The following is a 23595-nucleotide window of genomic DNA, read 5'->3' as shown; positions in this document are numbered from 1 at the left end:
GGAGTGCAGGAAGGCAGAGTTCCACCTGCATCCTTCGCCCTGGCCTGGTCTCCCTGAACAAACCGTGCCTGAAGGATTTTATCTAATAATGGCCCTGACGCTTACACAAGTCTAGACTGTCAGCTTCCCGAGGGAAGGCTGCTGAGAGCTGGCTCTGCACAGATTGGGGGCGTCTCCCAAGTTTTCAGTGTGACACGGGCGTTTTTGACCTTGGCCCTCTCTCGTCGTGTGAGCCGGACTCGGGGCTTAGGACTCTACCAGAGGACTCGGTGGTCCAGACCTCTACCTTTCCCAACACATGCATACTTGCACTCACATCCTGAGCACTTGTAGGGTCTGTCCTGGGACAAGCCCACAGGTCAGGAACCTTCTAAACCCCTCCGGGTGGCTGGGGTCTGAGACCCCCACCCCCAACCCGGCTTTCGCTCCCCGGTGCCTCCGCCCAGCCCCAGCGGCTCCCCGGGCGGGGCGGGGCCGGTGGCGGGAGGCCCCTCCCCCGGGGCGGTCCGGGGGCCGGGCAGGGGGCCGGCGGGGCTGGGGGCGGGGCGGGCGGGCGGCGCGGGGGTGTCCCTCCCTCCCTCGCTCTCCCCGGTAAAGTCTCGCGGTGCTGCCGGGCTCAGCCCCGTCTCCTCCTCTTGCTCCCTCGGCCGGGCGGCGGTGACTGTGCACCGACGTCGGCGCGGGCTGCACCGCCGCGTCCGCCCGCCCGCCAGCATGGCCACCACCGCCACCTGCACCCGCTTCACCGACGACTACCAGCTCTTCGAGGAGCTCGGCAAGTACGGCTCGTCCGCCGCCAGCCGGGGCCCCCCACACCCTGCCCCTGCCGCCCGGGCGCTATGCGGCTCCTCGCCCCGCCCCCCGGCCCTGCACCGGCCGCTGCAGCGCCCCCTCGGCCCGCCCCACCCCCAGCCTTTCCCGCCAGCCGCCTCCCGGAGCCCCCTGGCCCCCAGCTCCCTGCCCCGCAGCCCCCTCCGCGCCCTGCAGCAGCTGCCCGGGCTGCTGCACCCCGCGCTGCCGCGGGGACTGCAGCCCCCGGAGCGCTCCTGGGCGCCCTCCAGCCCCGCCCCTTCCGCACCCTTCAGGCGCCCCCCCTAATCCCAACCCCGCCTGTTTGCTGCCCCCTCCCCACTCCGTTCAAGAGCTCACTCAGCACCCTGTCCCAAGTCCCACGCGCCTGAGACTCAGGACCCTCCCCGGCCCTGCAGCTCCAACCCTGCTGCGGTGCCCGGGTGTGGGGGATGCTTGGTACCCGGCCCCGCCCCCGGCTAGTGCCGCTTCCAGGATCCCAGCCCCGCTGCTGGGCACTGCTGCAGCACCCCCGTCCCCTCCCCCCATCCCTGCAGTGGTCCCGGGAGCCGCGCGCCGCAGCCGCAGCATCCCCCTCCCCTCCGCACTGAGCTGGCCGCTGCACCAGCCCCGGCCCCCCCACCCCCACCCGCGGCGCCGAGCCTGGCCACTGCAGCCCCCGCCCAGCCCGCCCCCCAGGATGTTTCCAGAGCTGGAGAGTGCGAGCCCTCATTGAGGGGTGGGCGGCGTGTAGAGGGAAGTATCATGGGGAAGGGGAGTTGTTGATGTCTGAGACCCACAACTGGATCCTCTCTTTCCCTGCTGTCAGTTGAGCTAGGATGCAGTGGGATGAAGCCGGCTGGGGGGATTTGAGCCTCACTTTCCTCCCCATGGTTGAGGGAGACATGTATTAGAAAGACATACCCTCTTTCTAATCTCTCCTTCCCCTACCCCAACTATTCCTGCTGAGAAAAGGGCAGGGTCTTCCTTTCTCCCGTCTTCTTGGCTGGGACTGCAGGGCTGTCCGTGAGATGCAGCAGGTGTGTGTTTTAAGCATCTCCCACCAGCTCTTGACGCACAGCCTGAGGTTAGGGCTGTTGCTTTACCCAGAACAGATGTGGGTGGGCGTGGGAGTAGCGTGGTCCTCCACCCACATCTGTTGAGCGGCCTGCAGAGGCCACATCCTTCTGCCCCAGGTTGGATGGTGATAGTCACTACACTGGTATGTGTGTGTGATTTTGACTAAAGGTCTGGTGATGGAAGCATCACTGTCTTCAGACCTGAAGTGTGTTTGTGTTGCTCTGCTCTGCTCCGTGTCCCAGTTCTTTCCCCCTTCTCCCTCCAGGGGTGCTTTCTCTGTGGTCCGCAGGTGTGTGAAGAAAACGTCCACGCAAGAGTATGCAGCAAAAATCATCAATACCAAGAAGTTATCTGCTCGGGGTGAGTATTCCCCATCTCAGTCTCTCCCTGGGGTGCCTCCAAGGGCTAGTGTTCTTCTGAAGAAGAACCAGTTGGGGGTTGTGGCTTTAGCTCTTGGAGAAGAGTTGAAATTTCAGGGTGGGTGACATTTGAAGCTAGGCAGAGAATTATATAGGGAACAGATAGAAAAGAATGAAGATGTAAGAGATGTTGATTGCTGCTAGGAGGAGTGGTCCCTGAAGGCTCAAGGGAGTTTGGTTTTTATGGAGGGGGAAGATATTGGGAGTGGTGGGTGGCTAGCTCTTCGTTTGGGGCATTTGGAATCTCTGTGTTTGGGGCAATGGTAGCCACTCCAGGCTTGCACTAGTCTCTGTGCCCCAGTGGTGACTTAAGATGGAAATGCAGTAAGTGAACAGCTCTGACAAACCCAGCCTCCCCCTACCCACCAGGCGGCAGAACAGACTCCCAAGGGAAGGGAATCTGTAAACATCAAGGGAGGCTGCTACTGGCGAGGGCTTCTCGGGAACAAATCCTGCCAGATGAACTTGATTGCTTTTTTGATCAAATTACAAAGTTGGTGGTGCAGCAGCAGATGCAGTCTGTCCTGGGTGGAGGGTGATGCCTCATGGTCTGGAAATCTCAATGGCCTGGTCTGAATATGAGCAGCTGGGCCTCAGGATCTGAAGATTGTGAAGGCCCAGGCCTGAGAGCCTAACTTGTGAGATGCTCCCAAGTGCCTGGGGCTGGGGAGGGTCAGGCCCTGTGCTTCACACCTTGAACCTTCTCTCCCTGCACCCTGTGCTGGGTTCTTGCCAATGTGAAGTCCTCTTCATAGCTGTGGCGAGTAGGGAGGAATGTGGATGGGTCAGGTCATCGAGAGCTGCAAAGTGTAGTCCTGGGACAAAGGTTATAAGACTCAGGAAAGAGTTAAGACTGGGCAATAGAATGCCCTGGAGAAGATGTGGGCCATGACTAGTAATGACCTGGGCATCTCTGGAGTAAGAGATATAATACATGTCTCTAAGCATTGGAGAAGCTGTAAACTTAAGTGGGCTTCTTGTCAGTTATTCTGGGACCTGTTTAGCAGGTCCGTGTCCGCCTCCTGGCTGGGAGGACCGCTCTCCATCCCCACAAGCAGGGGTTGACTCGTTGTCTTCCTCCCAGTCCCTGTCTCCTGCTGTTCCTCTACATTGGCTATTAAGTTGACTTATTTGTTTGTTTTCTTTCTCTCTGGGTACCTTGAGTCGGAGGCGATGGTTGCCATAGAGATATGTGGGCAGTCAGATGCCCTCCTCCTTTGGGGAGGGGGGACAGTGCAGTGGTTTGGGCTCTTTGGCAGACATCCTCTGGCCAAGGATGCAGGGTGCAGGCAGGGATGACGGTTTGAGAATGGATACCTCCCCGTACCCACACAGCATAGCCCGTATGCATCAGTAACGGGGCTGGTGTCTGATGTCTCCAGTTAATGATGCAATGCTTTGCTTTCCCAGTCTCACCGCTGTCCTCTGACCCAGGGGTGAGGGTGGGAGAGACAGCTGCGAGCTGAACTCTAGGGTGAGGAGAGCTGGTGTGGTGACTTTATGGAGTTGCCTGCCTTAGGCTATCTTTTTCTATTCCTTCCTTACCCACCTGAACTTCCCTAACCTGTGCAGTCACGTCCCTTTCCAGGCTTCACCTTCTTTCAACCTTGTCCCATCTTTCCCAGCTGATATCTTTTTTCCCTGCCCAAACTGGATGAGGTTTTATTTCCCTTTGATTTTTTTTCTTCAAGAAGATTCTTGTGTAAGATCATATGCTTCAGGCAGCAACTCCCCCTCTCAAGATGGTTATGCCAAAACTGGGGCTCTGTTGTGTGGCCTGTGTGCCAGGTTAACTTTGGGACAAAGGCCTGGTCCTGGCTGGTAGGTACAGTGCCAAGACTGTTTGGAGATTGAGAGTGGGAGGCTGTTGTCTTGGAGATGGAGGGAGTTGTCCGGGGGTTGCACTGTAGGTGTGGGCATAGGGGATTTGAGCTCCCGGGGAGGGTTGGGCCAGGGTGCCCACTAGGCTAGTGCCCGTGGGGTTAGTGAGTGAAGGCCGTGGCTTTCCTGCAGCCTCTCAGTTTACGCTGTATATTTTATAAAGGTGCAGCGGCTGGGGCTGGGTTTCACTCATCGCTGTCTGTCTGTCTAGGGCTCCACAGGTGTTGGATTTCTGTGTCTGGGAATGTGGTGGGCCCACCAGGGTCATCCATGAAGGTCTGAAGGGCGTATGCTGAGTCTCTCTGCCCGTTCCTTTCTTGTTTGTGATTCTCTGTGCTGCAGAGTGAAAGAGAGAGTGTCAGGCTGCTTCTCCTTGTCCTCCGTGGTGAGGTGGCCCAGGAGGCATGGGGAGAGATCCCCTGGTCTTCTGGGGGGTCAGCTCTGGATAAGAACCCTTTTGCTCTGCTGTTTCTTGTCATGGTGGCCTCAGGGGCCCATGATGGTGGCTGTGCGACATGGTGGCTGTAGAGAGCTGAGGCGGCTGAGTGTCGAGCACTGTCTTCGTCTGCGGGTCTGTCTGCGTAAAGTCACTGAAAGTCACATAATGTCACTCCATTTGCTTTGGAACAGCAATAGGTGTGGAGTTGGGGCTCTTAAGGGAGCCCGCGATTCCAAGCTTAGCTCTCAGCTAGGCTGAAGGAGGCATTTAAAATAGGCTTGGATGCAGAGCTAGTGGGCCAGGTGATGGCAATGATAAGTCGTTATTTTAAGATTTAAGAGCACCCCCTCCCCCAGGAGCCTGAGCCCTTATGTCTTCTTTTATTTTTAAATCTTCAGATTCCCTTCTTATCTTTATTCATATGCATATAGATTTTCACCTCGTGGAACATAACATTTCATATCCCACTCTCTTGCTTATATCCAAACCATTTCTCATATTGCTACAGTTGAAGGGCAAATGGTCCTTTCTTTTTTCTACGTAGTTTAGGATTTATCCTTGGAGCAGTTTACATCATACGAAATTTATCTATTTGGACCATTTATCTGAATTCCAGTTGCTTTCACTGGGAAGGGATGCTTAGCCTAACTAAGAGGTGCTATGGGAAGCAATATTATGAAATCTGTTAACAGCACTTGCCTTGTTTGTTTATTTATTTAATCTGTATACCCCATGTGAAGAAATTTCTATTGAAGTTAAATGTAAGCAAAAGCCTTCCCCTTCCCCAGGACCTGGGAGGTAAGGATGGGAATCATATCTGTTTCTTTACATATATGATTGATACATATTGCTACAGGGGCCTGATACATATTGATAGAACAAAGTGCCTGATACATACTGAGCCTCCTATACAGGTTGAATGAATGGACTGTGTAACCAGCCAGATTGCCTTTTGGCTTTGGCTCTCAGGAAACTCATAGCCAAGTTGCTAGAACCCTTGTATCCTGATACTGGCTTGGGTTCTCTCTGATCCGTGGACCAGGCTGTAGTCCTGACACAACTGTAGGAGAGAACAGATGAAGTTAAAGACTTGTGCTTGGGGAAAAAGACAAGTGGGAGATATAGGAAGATATTGCAGCTTATCATCTTCCTTCCCTGTCATAAACGGCCTTTTAGGGCAATGTCAGGACTTCCTCTAAACAGCAGTTTTCAATTTTAGTGTGCAAGAGGATCACCTTGAAGACTGGTTAAGAATGCAGATTCCTGGGCTCTATTCAGAGATTCTACTTTGGGAGGTCTGGGGTGGAGTCTCAGAATCTACACTTTTAACAAGTGCCTTAGTGGATTTCATGCAGGTGGGCACTGAGCCACACATTTAAGAAATGCTGTCTAAAAAGCGACAGCCGTGACAGTTGCTCTTGCCATGCTCTTTGATATTTACCAGACACACCTTGGCCCAGCCTTCTCCAGGTGGTGTCTCTACTGCTCTGTGACCATCTGTGCACACGGGCTGTTCTGTGATTAGGGGCCTCTTCTGAGCCCCCAGATTGGGGTGTCAGTTCGCGTCCGAGGTTGTGGCAAGCTGAGTGGCTGTAATTGTGGCATGTTGGCCACCAGAAGGGCAAAGGCTGTGCCTTTCTTGGTCCAGCTGGCCCTGGGGACTGAAATAGGATCCCCCCGGGTGGTGCCAGCTGCAAGTCTCCACCCCCTTGGTGTTGGCCTGAGTAGCCCCCATGACATTTGTGTCCCCTGTGGTATCTCCAAGTGAGACTTTCCTGTTTAAGGATGAAGAGAGGGGAAGGTGATGCAGCGGTGAGTGGGGCGGGAGGAAGAGAGATCTATACAGCACTGGAACACTGGGACTCCGGGACTTGAAGCAGTTAAGGAGGTTAGATCCAAAACGGCGCTTTCCTCTTGAGGATAAAACAGACCAATTTCTGTGGACAGAGAAGTGAGCATCCTGTGTAGAGGTGACTGAGCTCCTCTGACTCTCCCCGCGGGATGAGGAAACAGCCTGGAGGCCCCTTCTTCATGCTAAGGGTCGGTTTCATCATCCAGCCATGCTGTGAGCTGTGTGATTTAGCTCCTACAACACTGGCCTGCCGTCCTGCCCACCTGCCCCTTCCCAGAGTGATTTTGGGTGCTAGCATCATAGAGTGGTGATGCAGGTTGAAAGGGGCCCCATTCTGTAGGAGAAGCCCCTGCTTGCTTCCTGCTGCTTGCTCTGGGCCTTGTCAGGAGCTGTGCTCCAAGCTTCGAGGCTGTGCTGAAACCCTAGAGGTGAGTGGCTGACCCCATTCTCTGCAGAGGCTGGAGGCAGAGAAGGGGTGGAGTGGGTGTGACCAGCTCTTGCCCCATCTCTGAGCGTGCTGCGCTCTGGACAGCCTTGGCAGGCTGACAAGGGCCTGATCCCATGGGTGCCAAAAGGGTGGTGACAGGAAGAGATGGGCACTTTGCACCTTTCGAGTACCTCTCGGCAGAAGCCCTTTGTCTTCTGTCCATGGGCCAGACAGATCTCCCTTACAGCCGGTGGGGAAACCAGAACGCAAAAGACTGGTTTGTTTGTTTTGAGCTGTAGGCATGCCAGTGATATTGCCAGTGCTCAGATCCCAGCATCTTTAAGCAGTGTGGTCATCATTTACCCTTTGGCTCTTCCCTTTAAAATACAGATTCTGGATATTTTGTTTCTGTGCTAAATCCTGATAGATCACCTCCACACCTCTCCATCTAGACCCAGAGCTCTGAGCCCAGTGAAGCAGATCCCTCCCTTCCACTGACTAGGTCTCGCTCTCATCTGAACATACCTCTGTGGGTAGAGACCGCTCTATGGTAGGGATGTTTCCAGCCACTTCCCCCCCAAACGCCACCTCTACTTCCTGGGCCCTATCAGCAGCAACTTCCCATCTGCTCCCCTCTTCTCTCCTCCCTCTCTTTCCCCTCCCCCAGCTTGCTGCTGCCCTGGGAGGAGCTATTTTTAGGGGCTGCTTCCTGGGATGTTTTACTTGGGGCTGGTTACCATGAAGGAAATGTCACCAAAACAGTGGGCATAGGCTGCAGGCACCCAGAGCCCTGCTGGGGGCACGGAGAGCTCAGTGGCTGACCCTGTTCTGGCCTTCAGAGTGTCCAGAGGCAGAGCCTTGCCTTCTTGGGGCTTGCTAGTGACCCCATGGGGATTTTCTCTGTCCAAGCTGGTTTGGGAAGACTTTCACTATGGGCCTCTTCTTGGAGCCTCTCTCCTTGTCCTCCTTAGTTAAAGCTTTTCTTGTCTTAAGATCCAAAGACCAGAGTAAGGCTCAGGTCTTCGTGCCACCCAGTTAAAACTGCTTGATTTAGGGCTGACGAGAAGGGAAGGACACCAGTTCAAAGGTCAGAGCCTTGGGGGTTCACATGGGGACTTTTCAGGCCCCACTGGGCTGTTTTCACAGCCCTCAGCTAGTCCCCAGGTATATGGATATGAAGGAATTAGAAGCTGTGGCCCCTGCTCTTATGTGATACACAGACTTTTGCTCTTAACTGGGGACTTTGCACCTTTAGAGTGAGATTCAAAGAGGAAGGGCTGTGGCATCACAATGTCAGGGTGAGGTCAATGGGATTGTAGCTTGGGATTCCCAAGGCTAGGGGCTGTTTATAAGCAGCTGGGGAATGTGGATTATGACACCAAATCCCTGTGCTGCCCTTGTTTCTACTCCTCCGAGCGATGCCTCAGAGGGCCAGAAGGGGGAAGCAAGAGGAGACGCCCACACAGAGCATCTGAACTGGGTGGGCTGTGGAAAGCTTTTCCTGATCCACGCTGGGACCACAGGCACAGACCTTCGAAATAACTCCGAAAAGTCGAGGATGTCATTGAGATCAGAACTTGGGGACGGTCCCCCTAGCCAGAGCAGGGCTCTGTGTCTTTTCCCGCTTAGAGTGGGCTGTATGTTTAGATGTCAGCAGGATCTTAGTTGAAGTCCATGCTAGCGTTCATGGTTTTAGAGACGTCACTGAATCAGCCCGTGTGTTTCTGCAGGGCTGTGGAGAACCTGGCTGGCTCTCCCTGCGCTCCATCCTGCTGGGGCAGGAGTGTGAGTTTGGAGTAGGCATCATCCCTCGGGGTGCTAGGGGAGAGGTGTTTCGAGGTCTCCTCACTGTCTGCTTCCTCTGCTCTGTATCTGGTCACGCCTTTGCTTCCTTCTCTTCAAGGGTATTCAGCCTTTGTGGTGCCCTGACCCCAGTCTTAAGCTCTTGTGCAGAAGGCGGGGGAGGCAAGGGATCCTGGTGTCCAGGGCCTGGCCCTCACCTGAGGGTGCTATCAGGACGGCCTGAAGGGGGATCTTGATAACGGCCGCTTCTGCTTTCTGCTCCTGTTACCACCTAGCTCTTGAGGGGGAAATCCTTGCAGAGGGCTGTGGTTGGAGCTGGGCTGAAGGCCGGCAGGGGTGGGTCTCTCCATGGCAGTAGCACACAGGCAGGCAGGAAGTGGCCCTGTGCAAAAGCGGGAAGTGGCTGTTGTCAAACAGGAAGGGGGGGCTGGGCCGTGTGAAGGGGTGGGGACGAGCCCAGTCGAAAGGTGGGTGGGAAGAGGGTCAGCCTTGAAGAAGGTCTGGGCTGTTCTCTAGGAACAGAGCTCAGCGGTCACTGGAAGGAGGGGTGTCTCAAGGGAGAAGGCCGCCTTCGTGACGGGAGCAGTGGCTGATGTGTTAGCACCTTGGGATGTCAAGCCAGGGCCTGGACCTACCACTGTGGACCAGGCCAGGTCAGTGGCCTTAGCCCTTCGGGACTTGGGGATTCTGAGTTTCGGACTTCCCTGGTAGCTCAGTTGATAAAGAATCCGCCTACAATGTGGGAGACCTTGGTTTGATCCCTGGGTTGGGAAGATCCCCTGGAGGAGGGCATGGCAGCCCACTCCAGTATTCTTGCCTGGAGAATCCCCGTGGACAGAGAAGCCTGGTGGGCTGCAGTCCATGGGGTCACAAAGAGTCAGACATGACTGAGTGACTAAGCACAGCATAGCATGCTGAGTTTATAGGACAAACCCTGCAGCTGGAGAAGATGCTCTGCAAACCTGACTTGTTCCTGAAACATTGCTGCTGCTTGTACGGAGCCCTGTGCTTCTTCCCAGACACACAGTGGAGAACAGGACAGGAAGTGAGGGGGAAAGGGATGGGAGACAGCAGCTGCAGAGGTTGGGGTGCTGGCCGCCTGAGCGAGGATCCTCCTGAGGAGCAGGGAGAGCATGGTAGGCAGAAACCACACGGCTCATTGAGCAGAGTTTCAGGATGGCAGGGTGCCACAGCCCGTAAGGCTGGGGCCGAGGATGACCAGGGCTCCCACAGACAGTGGCTTTAACTGGGTCGTCCTCTCTCGGGGGTTACCCTGCTAGTAGCTTTCCCCTGCAGGCTGAAGACACCAGTGGGCCCCACCCAAATGGGAGGCCTGTTATGGGGCCAGGTCGAGGGCTTGGTTAGTGTTCCAAGACCCCGTGACTGCCCAGGCTGATGGAGAGTGGGTCCAACTCTCTCCTGTCTCTGGTGATGGCCATGGGCACAAGCCCAGCCTGGGAGACCTCGTCTGTCTTACTGCTGGACCCTTGCAAAGGAGGCTCTCCCTGAGTGCCAGGCACTCTGCGGAGCATTTACCCAAAAACGTCATTTAAGCCACAGATACCCCTGCCTTCATTTTAGAAGTGAGGAAACTTTTTCCCAAGCTATGTACCTGGCTCGCTCTGTCACCTCCGTTCCATCACATGTCACTCTGTGCCGAGGCTGTCCTTGACCATGCAGTTTAAGTGTGCACTCTCCCACTGCCCTGCTTTATTTTTCTTTATTGCACTTGCCATGACATCTAACGTGCCATCCAGTTCTTACGGACTGTCCCCTGACCAAGCTCCACTAGCGTATCAGCTTGCTGAGGGTGGGGACTGTTGTCTGTTCTGTTCACTGCTGCATCCCCAGCATCTGAAACAGCACCTGTCGCATAGTAGGCCTCAGTAAGTATATTCTGAATGAATAAATGAGTCTCAGATGGGTTTGGGACTCACAGCTCTAGGACTCCATCTGGGGCTGTCTGACTCAAAACCAGTGGGTTAATAGCCAGACTCCATGACTGAGGGTCAGACCAAGGACCATGGCATAGCCTGGGGTTCAAAGAAGACTTGTGCAGAATGTGGTACTCAGCTCCGTGGAGTTAGGGTCAAACTGCGTGACTGTCTAGGACCCTCTGGACCCTGGGCAGCTCCTTCGAGGAGCTGGGCGTGTGACTGTCTCTTCTCTTCCCACTCTGAGTCACTGATAAAGCCAGAGCTCCCTTATTTTTAGTGCCGTTGCTGTTGTGGAACTGTAACCATTAGCCAGTAAGAGACTTAAGGGAGGAGATAAACATTAATCTTCTGGGCCTTCCCCTCAGCTGCCACCTCCGCATCGCAAGATACTGCTCTCCTGCACCTGCCCGGGCAGCCCAGCCCGAGAGTTGCGGGTTGGAGGGTGTGAGGTGAGTGGTGAGAGAGAGGGCTGGGGGGTCTTCAGCTTTAGTGGCTTGCTTGGTACCACCATCCCACGACCAGGGCTGGGGAGGAAGGTGGGGTCGCCCTGACATCCCCCAGTCAGGGCTGGAAGAAGCAAGCCCCCTGTCACCAGGCAAGGCTAGTGCCGCTTCCTCAACCGCACTGCCTTCTGGAGGTCCCGGCCCCGAGGGGTCGCAGGCAGTGTGGGACTACCTGGGGCTTTCTTGGCTGCATCCCGGTCAGTCACCATACCGAACTCAAGGGTGGGACAGAAGGCCTGACCAGATCTATGGGCAGCTGGGATAGATTAGCTGGGCAGCAGGAACTAATCTCTGCCTGCCCCTACCTCCTTCTTCCACAGAGCAGAGCCATCCCTAGAGGGAACGTTTAGGATAGAGCTGAGGGTGCTTGGTGAGACAGTAAATATGAGTTCCTTCTCGTCTGTAATCCGTATGTTATCTCAGGCAGGCCTGGGTTTGAATTCACACTTCTCTCCCATTCCTGCTATAGGACCTTGGGTGAATTATTTAACTTCTCTGGGCCTGTTTTATCATCTGTGAAATGCGGACAGTCAGTGTCCTGCCTGGTAGGATGGTTGTGAGGGTCATGGGAGGCTTTACAGAGGCTCTTTGCTGTTTAGGTAGAGGTGGGGTGGGCACAAGCCACTACCAAGGGACTCAGGACTCGCTTGGCAGGTATGGAAGGGACAGTACCCGCCTAGACCTGTTGGAGTTGGGGTGAACTGGACTGTGCCCCTAAAGTCTGGTGTCTTGACTTGATGCTCTCATTTTTCCTGATCCTGTCATCATAGCACAGCGATGGAGAAAGAGGGCTCTAGGCTCAGACCACCTGCCTCTGGTGCCTGTTTGTGTGACCTTGGGCAGGTTACTTGAAACTTTTAAGTCTCAGTTTCCTCCTTTGCAATGTAACTGAGCTAATCAGATCCTCCGTTTCACTGGGTTTCTGTGAGGATGAAATAAGATTGTCTGTGCCTCTGCCCAGCGTATAGTAAATACTTAATAAAGAATAGTTTTTACTAGTACTGTCAATGTTATTGATAAACCATTATTAAGCCTCTGATGTGGAAGGAACTCTAGGAAGCATCACACAGGGAGGTGCCACTCTGAAGAGCTTGTGACCGAAAGATACGTGATTTAAATGTGTGATGTGAGAATTATAAGAGGCGCTGTGGGAGACAGAGCTGGGTCATGAGGAGAGAAGTCACAGTCTACTGGGAGGAACAGGGAAGACCTTGTGAAGGAGGTGGTTTTGTGGAGTTCAGCAAGTAGAGATGGGGGTAGAGTGGCTGGGGCTTCTAGGCTACCTTGTTTTAAGCAGTAGCAGCCTCTCTTTCTGTGCCTGGAGCTCTGCCTTCCTCTGGAAGGAATCAACTACCACATCTTGCTTAGATTTGTGGGCTCTTGGATTCTGGTCATTTCACCAAAGCAGCGTGACCCCAGAACATGCATGGCAATAGGCCAGAGCTCCCAGCAGTGGGCAGCCAAGCGGGTCCTGGGAAGAAGCAGGATTTCTGCAAAATGGGCATTGTAATACTACCAACCTCCAAGAGTTGTTTTGAGACTAAATTAAAAGATGTATCTGCCTGGTGTAGAAGTAAGCACTCAATAAACATTAGCTTTTTTTTTTTTTTTTTTCAAATTATCAGTCTCCATTGTCAGCATGGTTATGTTTCAGGATTGCCATGAAGACTGCATTAGAGAATATATGCAAAACTCCTAGCACAATATATGTTCATGTAGTAGGTGTTCAATAAAACTTAGCCATTATTATTAGTATTTTCAACAAGGAAGAAATTCTGGACACCCTGGCCCAGTAAAATCCCTGCTGTGGTGGAAAGAGCACCAGAGTTTTAAGACTTGGATTCAAATCCTGGCTCTGCCGCTCACTAGCTTGGGAAGCTTTCCTAAGACACTGCTTCATGGCAAAAGGTTGTCATTAATACCTGTCTCCAGAATTGCTGTGACCTGCTATGTTAATTCAGCAAATTGTTTAAAAAAAAAATAAAGAAGAGGGCCATAGTAGGTGCCTAAGAATTGAAGGCATATGAATAGCCAAGTGGCCGCAAATAGAATGGATGTCTGATAGCTTTCGTTTTCTCTCTTCCACTTTTAGATCACCAGAAACTAGAACGTGAGGCCCGGATATGCCGACTTTTGAAACATCCAAACATCGGTAAGTGCCCTTATATAGAGCATGTCTTGGGCATTTTGTAGAAGGTGGCGAGAACAGAGATCCACTGTTTTTGTGTGGGGAACCACTTCTGTCCCTGGGCGTCTGCCTGGTGCCTTTTTTTACCCAAGCAGGATCGCAGCTTGGAATTCTGGGGTGTTCTAGTTTAGAGACCTGAGCATCTACCTTCCTGTGGTGCCATCTCAGTGCTGGGAGTGAGGCATCGGAATGTGTTTCAGGCTCCCTTTCTTCCCCTCTCCTTCCGTCTCTGGGCTGAGGGCTGGGTCTTCGGCGTGTGAGGCTCGGGGCGAGTAGCCTGCCAGCGCCCCTCGCCGGGGGCCTTCCGCGGCCGTCAGCAAAGGGTCTGCACTTTGTTTCTGGCCTTGAAAGAGTTTTGTTCCTTGCTGCGGTGTCCTGTGCACTCTGGGGGTTTCCATGGCGCTCCCATTCGTATTCCCCGGAGCCAGGAAAGCAAGCTGCCCACCCGCCTGGCTTCCCTGAAGCAGGGGTGGCAGGAGCCACTCGGCTGGAGAAGGAGAAAAAATTAAGAGGATTTCTCCCGCTCCCACCCTGACTCGGGGGACAAGAGCACATTGTTGGTTGTTCTAAAGCCTGAGGAGGTTTGCCTGCCACAACCCACTCTGGCTCAGTTTTACATTGTTCAGCTGAAGTAGTCTTTGCCAAAAGCGTTGGCCCCGATTTGGTGCTTCTCTCAGAGGGGACAGAAACTGGGCTGGCTTCAGCGTCTGAGCAGAAACCCCAGGCTTGACTTGAGGTGGAAAAGCAGGGAACATCTCCTAGGTTTTCCCTGAAAGCTCCAATTATCACAAAGGACAGTGAGTTTCTATGCTCGTCAGTTCAGTTCAGTTCAGTTACTCAGTCGTGCCCAACTCTTTGTGACCCCATGAATCACAGCACGCCAGGCCTCCCTGTCCATCACCATCTCCTGCAGGCATGGCCTAAATATTAGGGGTGCTCCAGAGGCTGCCTACTCTGCTGGGTTGGTAGCCACGACTGTGAGGTGACTTGCTGAAGTTCAGTGCCCCCTCCTGAGCTACTCAGCCTCCAGCTTCACAGGCCTAGGACTGGAATTTTCACCATGAGCTCTGACACGGGAGAGTGGGGTCGTACTCCAGCCCGAGGGGAAGGGAGCGTTGAGGTAACCAGAACTGAAGCCACGCACAGCTTTATAGATGGCAATCAGCAGCTTGGCTTACACGCGACACAGATTGGCGTAGCTGGTACTCAGTTCTGCCTGGTGCCGTCTTGCACGAAGCCAGCCCCTCTCAGCCCACGAGTCCTGGGCTGGGAACCTCTGAGCTCTCTGAAGTTCAACCCTCACCTGAAAACACCATGGTGGGGACCAAATTGTCGCCTTGGGTAGGAGAGAAACGACGAGAGAAACAGCTAAAACAGCAGTCACCAACTCAGGCATGTTTTGTTTGGCTGGCTTAGTGGTTTAAAAATATTTTTATTATTTGCCAGTATTTTAAAATGAGATTTCACATTAAAAAAAAAAAATTCTATTTCCCAATCTTTCAAATCAGAAGATTTGGCTCTGCTGAGCCCACATCCATGCCTGGCCAGAATCAGCTGGACCTGGGCAGTGACTGCCCCCTTAGCCTGCTGGCCACTGTCTATGCTGTTAACTTTCTACTGCTTACCTGGTCCCTCTGGGCTTTATGAGCTTGTCACTCTGAGCTAGCAGTGGCAGAACAGGAGAAAAAAAGCTGGTGGGTGACTAAAGCCATCCGCAAGCACAGAAGCATTTTGGTGTTCCAGTCCCAGGTCTCAGGGTCTGAGGACAACTTCCTTTCCTTACACCCCAAGTGACCAACTTATAGAGCAACGATGAATTGCCTGCCTGGAGGGAGGGGAGAACAAAGGGTGGGGTCCATGGTGCAGGAGGTGGAACCATGTCCTCATTACCTGCAACATGGGTGTGATTGACCACAGAAGGGTCAGAGTGGGACAAAGACAATTGAGAACCAACCAGGAAGTACAGAACTGGAATTCTAGCTGGAAAATACTCCAGCCTTCTTTTACTGTGCTTTTGAAAATTAGATATATACTTTTGAACCTTTTAGACTTGGTTTGGTAGCCCCTTCTTCTTTAACCACCAGTCCCCAGCTCAGAATCAAGGCAGATGGAGGGACTGTCTCCCCCAGCCATCTGCTCTGCTAGGGAGACAGCAAAACTCAGGGAAGACCAGGCAAGGCTCTCTCCCTTTGTCAGTGTCTCATTGCCTAGAACTGTGCTTTCATTTCATGATTGCTCCCAGACCCTGGGGGCCTTGGTCTGAGGCCCTATTTGGGGTCAAGGGAAGGGAGAAGGAAGGGTGAGTAGTCAGGACTATGTCCTGGGAGAATGATCTGGCCAGGCTGTCCGTCCTCCAGTGGGAACCGGGACTCCTAGAGATGAGGGAGCTGTGGGTCCAGGAGATGGGGGTTGCCATGGATCTTGACCTGGCTTGTGGCAGAAGAGGAGCCCATTTTGTCCGCTTAATTCGCTGTCCCTCTTCTCTCTCCACTGCTCCATCCTTCAGAGCGGTGGCCCTTTTGGCTTTAGCTGCTAATTGCATCCCACAGGGATACTAGTGGATCAGCCCAAGAGTGGTGCAGAGGTGAGGAAGCAGAGAGCACGTGGTCCACCCCTGATCGTTGTCAGACTCACCGGCACTTGCATTCAGAAGGGTATTTGGTACAAGGAGCCAGGCACCCCCAGTTTTTTCTCTTAATAGATACTCTACCCCAGGAGTTGACAGTCTGTGGGAAGAGTGGCCCCTAATGTAAAGCATGGTCTCTGGGTGATAATGCTGTGTCAGTGTAGGTTCATCAGTTGTGATGAGCTTGCTTCTTTTGAGATGGTGATAGTGGGAGAGGCTGTGCGTGTGTGGGGACAGCGGGTAGGTGGGAGCTCTCTGTGCTTGCCGCTCAGTTTTGCTATGAACCCAAAATTGTTTTAAAAGATAAAGTCTTTTTTTAAAAAAAGCCTGTTGGTTTTGAGGCATACTGCAGAACCTAAAAGAGCCCTGGGAGAGTGGCCAGAGGTGAGAGTTGAGAGGAAGAAATGGCAGTAGTGCTGACCGTCTAGAGTCTGAATGAAGTGTCTTCTACCTGTGATCTGCTTGCTCCCTGCTCTGAATTCCTCTAATGAATAGACTCTGTCTTCCTTCGTGCTGAGCTGCCCCAGCAGTTTCGATCACAGCCTAGCATTGTGGTTTAGAGCAGTACTTCTCAAACTTTCATGTGCTTGTAAATCACCTAGGGATCGTGTTAAAATTCAGATTCTGATTCAGTAGGTCTGGGGTGGACCTGAGCTGCCCCACGTCTCCAGGTGAAGCTCCTGCTGCTGGTTCAGCATGCGGAGAAGCAAAGGTCTGTGGCCTTGATATCCAGTCCTCTGGGTCTGAATCTGGGGTTTGCTGGGCAGCTGTGACCCCTGGCCCATGATTTTACTTACCCGTGCCTCCGTTTTGTCATCTATGCCTCCTAATGGAGTTCTGAGAAGGTTGAGCAAGTGAACGAGTCCTAAGAAATAAATGGACATAATGAAACTGGAGATTCCAGCTCCCAGAAGTAGTCCCTCCAGCCCCAACTCAGTTCACACATGTTATTCAAGCCTGGCTGCCTTTTACGTTGGGCCCAGGCCACACACAGCTAATAAATAGTAAGTGTAGCAATAACAGTTGCAAAGAAAGAGATGGAAACGTTGGAGCATAGGCAAGCAGCTCCGAGATCATGCCCACCTGCTCCTTCCTGGAGGGCAGCCTTTACTCCCCTGCCAGCCCCCTGGGATGACATGACCTCCTCCCCCGCCCTGTATTTTCATGGGCATGAACAGTGATACTTTGTCAGTGCTTTTTTGACCAAAGTTTGTTAGTTAAAATGTGGCATACTGTCGGGTGGTTTTTAAAGAATTGGAAATAGCCACAAGATTTGGGTTGTGGCTTTGTCAGTACATGAAGGTATAAGACACTGAATATGTTGTTTTTGGCCTGTTCTTCCTTCCACAGTTTGTAAAGAACAATAACTAGGTTTACGACTGTAATGCAGCAAATGCTTCATGCTTCTTTTCCCAGATCTTCCTGTCCAGGGTTGGTCTGGTTCTCTTGGCCTCCATACCCTCTCATGACTATGGAATGGCCTGGGTATTGGATTTTTTTTCCCCCATACATCCTTTACTTCTCCCCAACAGCCCCTAATGCTTGGTTATGTATTTGTATAAGTGCTTCTTTAAAGCCCGTCCCCCCTGAAGCTGCTGGGTCTCTCTTGTTCACAGCTGCGTCCATGGCATGAGCAGCCACGCCTGCTTCAGGGAGGCTGCCACAGGGACATCGTTGAGCAAGTCAGAATGGCCAGGGCTAAGAGGGACAGGTTAGAGCTCCTTTGCCCAGGAGGATGGAGAAAGTGACTCCCTCCGGGCAGTTCTACAAAATTAGGGATCTTAATATTGGCCTGCTTTGGCCTCAAGTCTCAGCTCTGCCACTCAGTGTAACTTTGGGTGGGTTTCTTTTGGAGCCTCTGCTTCCTGTCCTGTTACACAGACGTTAATAGAAGTACCTACCCCACAGAGCTAATGCAAGGGTTCAATCAAATAACATGTGTAAAGCTCTTGGCATAATGCCTGGCACATTGAAACAGCTCAACTAAGTGTTAGGTATTATCATTTGGATCTTTATTATTGCGAATCTGCTAGGTTGGCACTTAGAGTGGTGCAATCAAGTTTCTCCTCTTGTTCTCAGCACCCTGTTCATTTTCTCTACAAATGGAAAGAGAAAGATAGCAGTCTTGCTCAGTGGTGGAGCCTTCCACACCTGTCCCTCCTTGCCTTGGCCGTGCCTGGCCCTGGGACACACATCAAAGCGGAGCTCTGGGCTGGGCGGCCTGGGAGGACTAGTCTTCCCTCGCTGCTCTGCTCAGCTGACTCTCCTCCCCGGCTCCTCACACCTGGACTCTGTGTGTGGTCTTCCTGGGGAAGGGCAAGTGCTGATGACGCCCTGTCTGGGCAGAGGCATGGGTGCCTGCCCTTTTTGCCCTTCTGGGCTCGGGGCAGGGGGTGGGGTGTGTGGGTCTGGGATCAGGGGTCCTGGGGAAGATAGCCAGTGCCAGGACTCCCCTGGGAGTCACTGTTAGCATCGTGCCTGCTGCCCTGTTAGTGCCTCCTGCCGCTGCTGTTAGTCACCTCCCTAATGAAGCTGGTCTTTAGCTTCTGGGACAGCTGATTTCCAGGGGATTATTTGTATTACACACTTTAATGCGTTTTAATAGCAAATTTTTAATTAAATGGAAAGTCCTTTTGGAAGCAAGGGAGCAGCAGCTGCAGCAGGGCTCAGCGTGAGCCACCCATTCCGGCCAGAGAAGCGCAAGTCAGGAGTGAGCCACCCATTCTGACCAGAGAAGCGCAAGTCAGGATCGGGGGTGGCAGGGCTTTGGGGGAGCTCGCCTGAGCGCGCCTGGGTTAGTGAGGGGAGGGGGGAGGCAGGGGTCTGGCTGTAGCTTCTTCATTCTGTCACCCACAGGCCTAGAGAAGTATGAACTTGTTCGCCCAAGTACAGGAGAGAATCATTTGAGGAGGAGGGATCTTAGGAGTACCACCCGCCTTTGATTCCGTTGGGAAATCGCAGAAGTACTGAGTTCTGGTGGAATTTTGAGGTTGAGTAACCAGATCAGATCTAATAAGGTCGGCAGTATGAAGCATAAACAATTGCTGGGCCCTGGTTCTCGCCCTGGCAGGCCCGAATCCTCATTTGTCAAGTGAGGAACAGCACAGGGCTCCAGTGATGGCTGAGGGCCTGGATTTTACATTCAGCCCATCTTGCTGTGGGGCAAGGGGAGGTAGGGAAGTGCCTCAGTCCTGAGGAGACGCCCTCACACTGGAAATGGAAGGTATCATTCGAGCTGGTGGGGCCTGACACACAAGAGATTTCTTTGTATCTAAGAGCTTCACTGGTCGGTTTGGTGTCAGGCCATTCCTGAAGTGAGGAGCTCCTGGAACTGTGTGAAGGTCAAACAGAGGGAGCCCTTTGGGACACAGGCTCTCCATCAGGCGAGTGCAGGTGAGGGAAGGGACCAAGCAGGAGGGTTGATCAGAGCAGACATGCGTTTGCATTAGAATGATGCTGAGGGGGGCGGTTGGCATTTAACCCCCTGAGGTGGCTTTGTGGGCAGAAGCTTGAAGAGGAGACCTCAGCAGCATCAGGTTGGGCTCTTGCCCAGGAGCTCTGGAGGCTGTGAGTGGGAAGAGATTCTGCTCACCAGCCTTTTCTTTCGCTTTTACTGCAGCTCCATGCAGTAGCCTCCCGTACCCATCTTGTGGGCACATTCGTGAGTGGTTTCTCTCCAGGCTCCACTGCTTTGTCGCCTCGGTGTGTGGGCTCCTCCACATTTCTTGTAGGAAACAGTGGTATAAACCAGTCTTTGGAGTCAGAAAGAGCTGGGTTTACATCTGGGCCCACCAGATCTTTGGCCTTCGGCAAGAAATTCTATGCCTTTGAGCCTCCATTGTCCTCATCTGTGGAATGGGAGTAATACGTATCTCGGAGTGGTCATCAGGAATAATAAACTCCTTGAAGTAGACACCATGTCCTTCCTAAATCCTACCATCTACCACACACAGCACTCGATACATACTTGTAGCTTAAGTAATGTATGCAAAGACCCTAACTCAAGGCCTGGCATGAAGTCAGCACTTAATAAATGGTTATTGTCGTTGCCTGAATCTGTGTGTTGCCTGCTGGGCTGTGCCTTTCCCACTTCTTCCCCTCCCCCCAGTTCTTCTGCTCCCATTTACTCCAGGGTCTCCCATCTTGCCTTTCTCTGTCCCTCTGCGGTCTGCATCCCTAGGTGCTTCTTGCTCTGCACTGCACCCTCACACATCACCCTCACACGTCACATCCCAGGACCACCTTCGCTGGGACCAGCCCCTCTCAGAAGAAGGTTTCTGCTTTTCTCCGTCTTGCCTCACTTCTTAGCCACAAAGCTTCTGTCTCTCGCCTACATCTGAGGCAGTCTGAGATGGCGACCCGAGCCCTGGACTGGGGTCTGGTCATCTCTGCTCTGTGGCTGCATCTTGGCCCCAGGGATGCTGGGCATCTGCCCCTTCTTGGGAAAGAGTCTGTGGGGCTGACAGGATGGGGCAGGGCTGGGGTGGCCAAGGAGGAGAGGAGTAGGCTTTCCAGGTTTTCTCTCTGTTAATCTCTGTCCCCATCTCCTCTCTTGCAGTACGCCTCCATGACAGTATTTCTGAAGAAGGGTTTCACTACCTCGTGTTTGACCTGTAAGTGCCACTTTCTGAGGGTGTGGGGGCCTTTCCCTTCAGCTGGCTCAAGAGGAAGGCTTGGGAAAAAAGCCCTAAACTGGGTCTTCAGCCTCTGCCAAGGGTCCCTCTCCTTTGCCCGTGGAGAGGGGTTTGATTTTGAACATCCTCTGGTCATGAGCAGATTGCCGAGGGCCTCCTTCCTCACTCAGTGGTTCTCCAGGGCTCTGACCCTGGGGTGGCATTGCTCTTGCATTTTCTGTTCAGCAGCACACCTTGTGCAGATGCTTTTTTTCCCCTTGTTTCTCAGTGTGTTGTCCTTAGCGGAGATACACAACGTAGCTCTTTGCCTGACCTTAAGAATTCTGGGAAATTGAAGGCACCTTTTATTAGTTGTAAACTGGGCTCCCATTGGTCTCTCCTCCACTCTGGTTGTGGTTTAATGTCTTAAAAGTGGTTCTTCACCTAATGGAAATGCCTCTTTGGTATTTTCAGGGTTGGGTCTCTGTGTCCTTGGTCTCATTGTTCTTCAGCTTCAGTAGTAGGTCAGTCCTTCTTGGGCAGCCGGATCTTAGTATTCATATTGGTCTCAAATAAAGCTAAGACTGTTTGAATAAGTCAGTTATTTTCTCTTAACTGCCTGTACATTCATCTCTACCAGAGTATTAGGTAATCTACAAATGATAGACAGAAATGTACAGGAGGTGGGGAGGGCTCACACTGTCCCAGGAAGAAGCTCCGTTTCATTGAAGGATTGGTGTGTTCTGAGCTTGCAGACGAAGCACATGTAGAGTTGCCATGTCTCTAAAACCGTTGTACAGTGTGGCTGTTGGTTACCTGTTGGGTGCTGCCTCCTCTGACCCTCTTTGTTGGTTGCAGTGTTACCGGCGGAGAGCTGTTTGAAGACATTGTGGCCAGGGAATACTACAGTGAAGCCGATGCCAGGTGAGACGAGGGCCCTAAGGTGTAAGTGTGCCTCTTAACCATCTTAGGGGGCAGGGCATTGTGCCTGTTGGAACCGTCTTTGGGAGCGGTCAGAAGAGCTCTTACCTGGACAAAGATTCTGTAGGGTTGGACTCAGGCTTCATTCCATGGGCATGCTTAGAAGTTAATAATTCAGCACTCCCAGATCAGTTTTCTGCAAAGCTCTTACAAATCTCTTTCACCCTGTCACACCAGAAATACCTTTCCTTTGCACCACTGTATACTCATGAGGGCCCTAGGGCCCTCCCTATCTCCACTTTCTTCTTCTGACAAACTCTACTGCATACAAGGCATCCTGGGAATGATCCAGAGATGGGGAAAACATGGTTTGTGTCCTAAAGGAGTGTAAACGTCTGGGTTAATAATCCAACCAGGGAACTTCCTGGGAGATTTCAGCCACCATCACCTTATGTCTTGACCACCAGGACCAGCTTTTCAGGTTGGAGGACCATTCCTCGGCCACACCCCTCAGCCCCCAGCCCTCTAAGAAACCCTGGCAGCTTCTCCACATGACGCAGCAGAATTCCTCCCACACCACAGCTCCTGGGCACTTGTTTGGTCTGCCTTTCCTGCCCCGGCTCCTCCCCCACCCCAGATTTTTTCTGAGGGTGATGTCCTGACAACCTGATTTTGAGTGTCCTGCTTGCAGCCTCCTCAGGCATATGTGGCAGCTCTGGCTGCCTCTGGGGGCGTGGAAGGGGACACACAGCTTCCTCACAGATTTCTCAACCCTTAGAGGCCAACGTTTGCTGATCAGCTTCAGATGCTTCAGCCTCAGGAAAAATTCTCAAGTGGGAGATGAATTCCAGTGCCAGCAGGGGAGGACCAGGCTCTGGGGCGGGAGGAGGAGGCGGCGATAGCTCAGGGAGCCTGCGGGGAGGAGGGGGAGCTGGGGCGGTGACTGTACCAGTGTGCTTGGCCTGGCTCTGCTGGGACACTTCGCACTTTTGCCATTTTTGGCCAGAAGGCTCTCCCTGCTAGCTTGGCTCTGTTCTAATTATATATTTCTGTGGAGACTCGCCTCTTCAGCTCAGTCTTAAAGTCTCTTCGGCCTACTCTTGGACCATGTCCTTATGGGGAGGCCTGAGCCTCAGCCTCCAGGAACCCAGCGAGACACTTTGGCTCTTGTGGAAGCCCCAGCCTCAGATTTCAGAGGAAGGAATACTGTCAGTCCAGGTTACTGACGTTCGGGCCGGATCATTTTTGGTCGTGAGGGCCCCTCTTGTGCATTGTAGGTTTAGAAGCATCCCTGGCCTCTATCTGCTCGATGCCAATAGCACCCTCCCTCTCAGTGGTGACTACCAGCAGTGTCTCCAGGCGTTGCCAGATGTCCCCTGGGGGGCCGAAATCAGCCTCTGGTTTTCTCCAGTGCTCTGGACTGCTGGTGCACTCCACCGGGAGTTGACCACAGGCGTGGAGGATGGTTTGGAAAGTGGACGGCCTTCTAGAATTTGAGAATCAGCTGCCGAATGTGACTCTAGGCTGGTTTGTCTTTTTCTGTGCAAAAGCATGATGAGAAGTGCTCTTTGGGGTGCCTCTTTGAAACTCTCTTAAGTGTCTTGTTTCTCGATGATGCCTGTGTACTCATTTCTCTCCCCTACTAGATGATAAACTTCAGGGCAGGCACTGGGTCCCCTATACAGCTGGTGCAATACCCAGCCCGGTGCTTATAGGTGCTTGATAAATGTTTACCTACCCCCAAAACAACTTAGGCTTGGCTGGACTATCCTTCCTGAGTTGCCACCACAAGCCTCTTCTCCAAGAACACAGTTACTATAGGGGTTAAGAGGAAGGAGGAAAGGGTTGGATGGTGGGTGTCTCTTTCTCAGGAGTCTGAGGTATTCTTCCTTGGAAGCAAATTGGATATGTTGAGCCTTCACAATCTAAGGAGGCTTGGTGGACCCTGTTCTAGTCTATCCTCTGCTATTATCTAGTGGAAGACCCTGGACAAACCACTTAGTCTGCTTGGGCCTCAGCTTTCTCTTTTGTAAAGTAGGTTGAACAGATGATGTCCAAAGTCCAAGGTTTTAGCTCCTCTTTCAGTGATGCTGTGTGAATCCGTTACCCAGAGTTAA

General features: G+C 52.8%; 1 protein-coding gene across 23 annotated transcripts in view; it reads left to right on the top strand.

Moving 5' to 3' along the window:
- Window positions 1-541: 541 nt before the first annotated feature.
- The window catches only part of CAMK2G (calcium/calmodulin dependent protein kinase II gamma), a 55453-nt gene continuing 32399 nt past the window's right edge, over window positions 542-23595 (top strand). For 5 of the 23 annotated variants that reach the window (XM_061405386.1, XM_061405373.1, XM_061405367.1 and 2 more), the window contains exons 1-5: window positions 607-779; window positions 2135-2229; window positions 13223-13282; window positions 20503-20557; window positions 21416-21481. In XM_061405386.1, the coding sequence (XP_061261370.1) occupies window positions 715-779; window positions 2135-2229; window positions 13223-13282; window positions 20503-20557; window positions 21416-21481 (341 nt within the window). In that variant the 5' untranslated portion in view covers window positions 607-714. Of the gene's footprint in view, window positions 780-2134; window positions 2230-13222; window positions 13283-20502; window positions 20558-21415; window positions 21482-23595 lie in introns of all 23 variants that reach the window. The other 18 variants (XM_061405378.1, XM_061405372.1, XM_061405385.1 and 15 more) reach the window with 10 other exon arrangements.

This window comes from Bos javanicus, chromosome 28 (genome assembly GCF_032452875.1).
Source record: "Bos javanicus breed banteng chromosome 28, ARS-OSU_banteng_1.0, whole genome shotgun sequence".
Lineage (NCBI taxonomy): Eukaryota > Metazoa > Chordata > Mammalia > Artiodactyla > Bovidae > Bos > Bos javanicus.
This window is presented reverse-complemented; position numbering and strand designations above follow the sequence as displayed.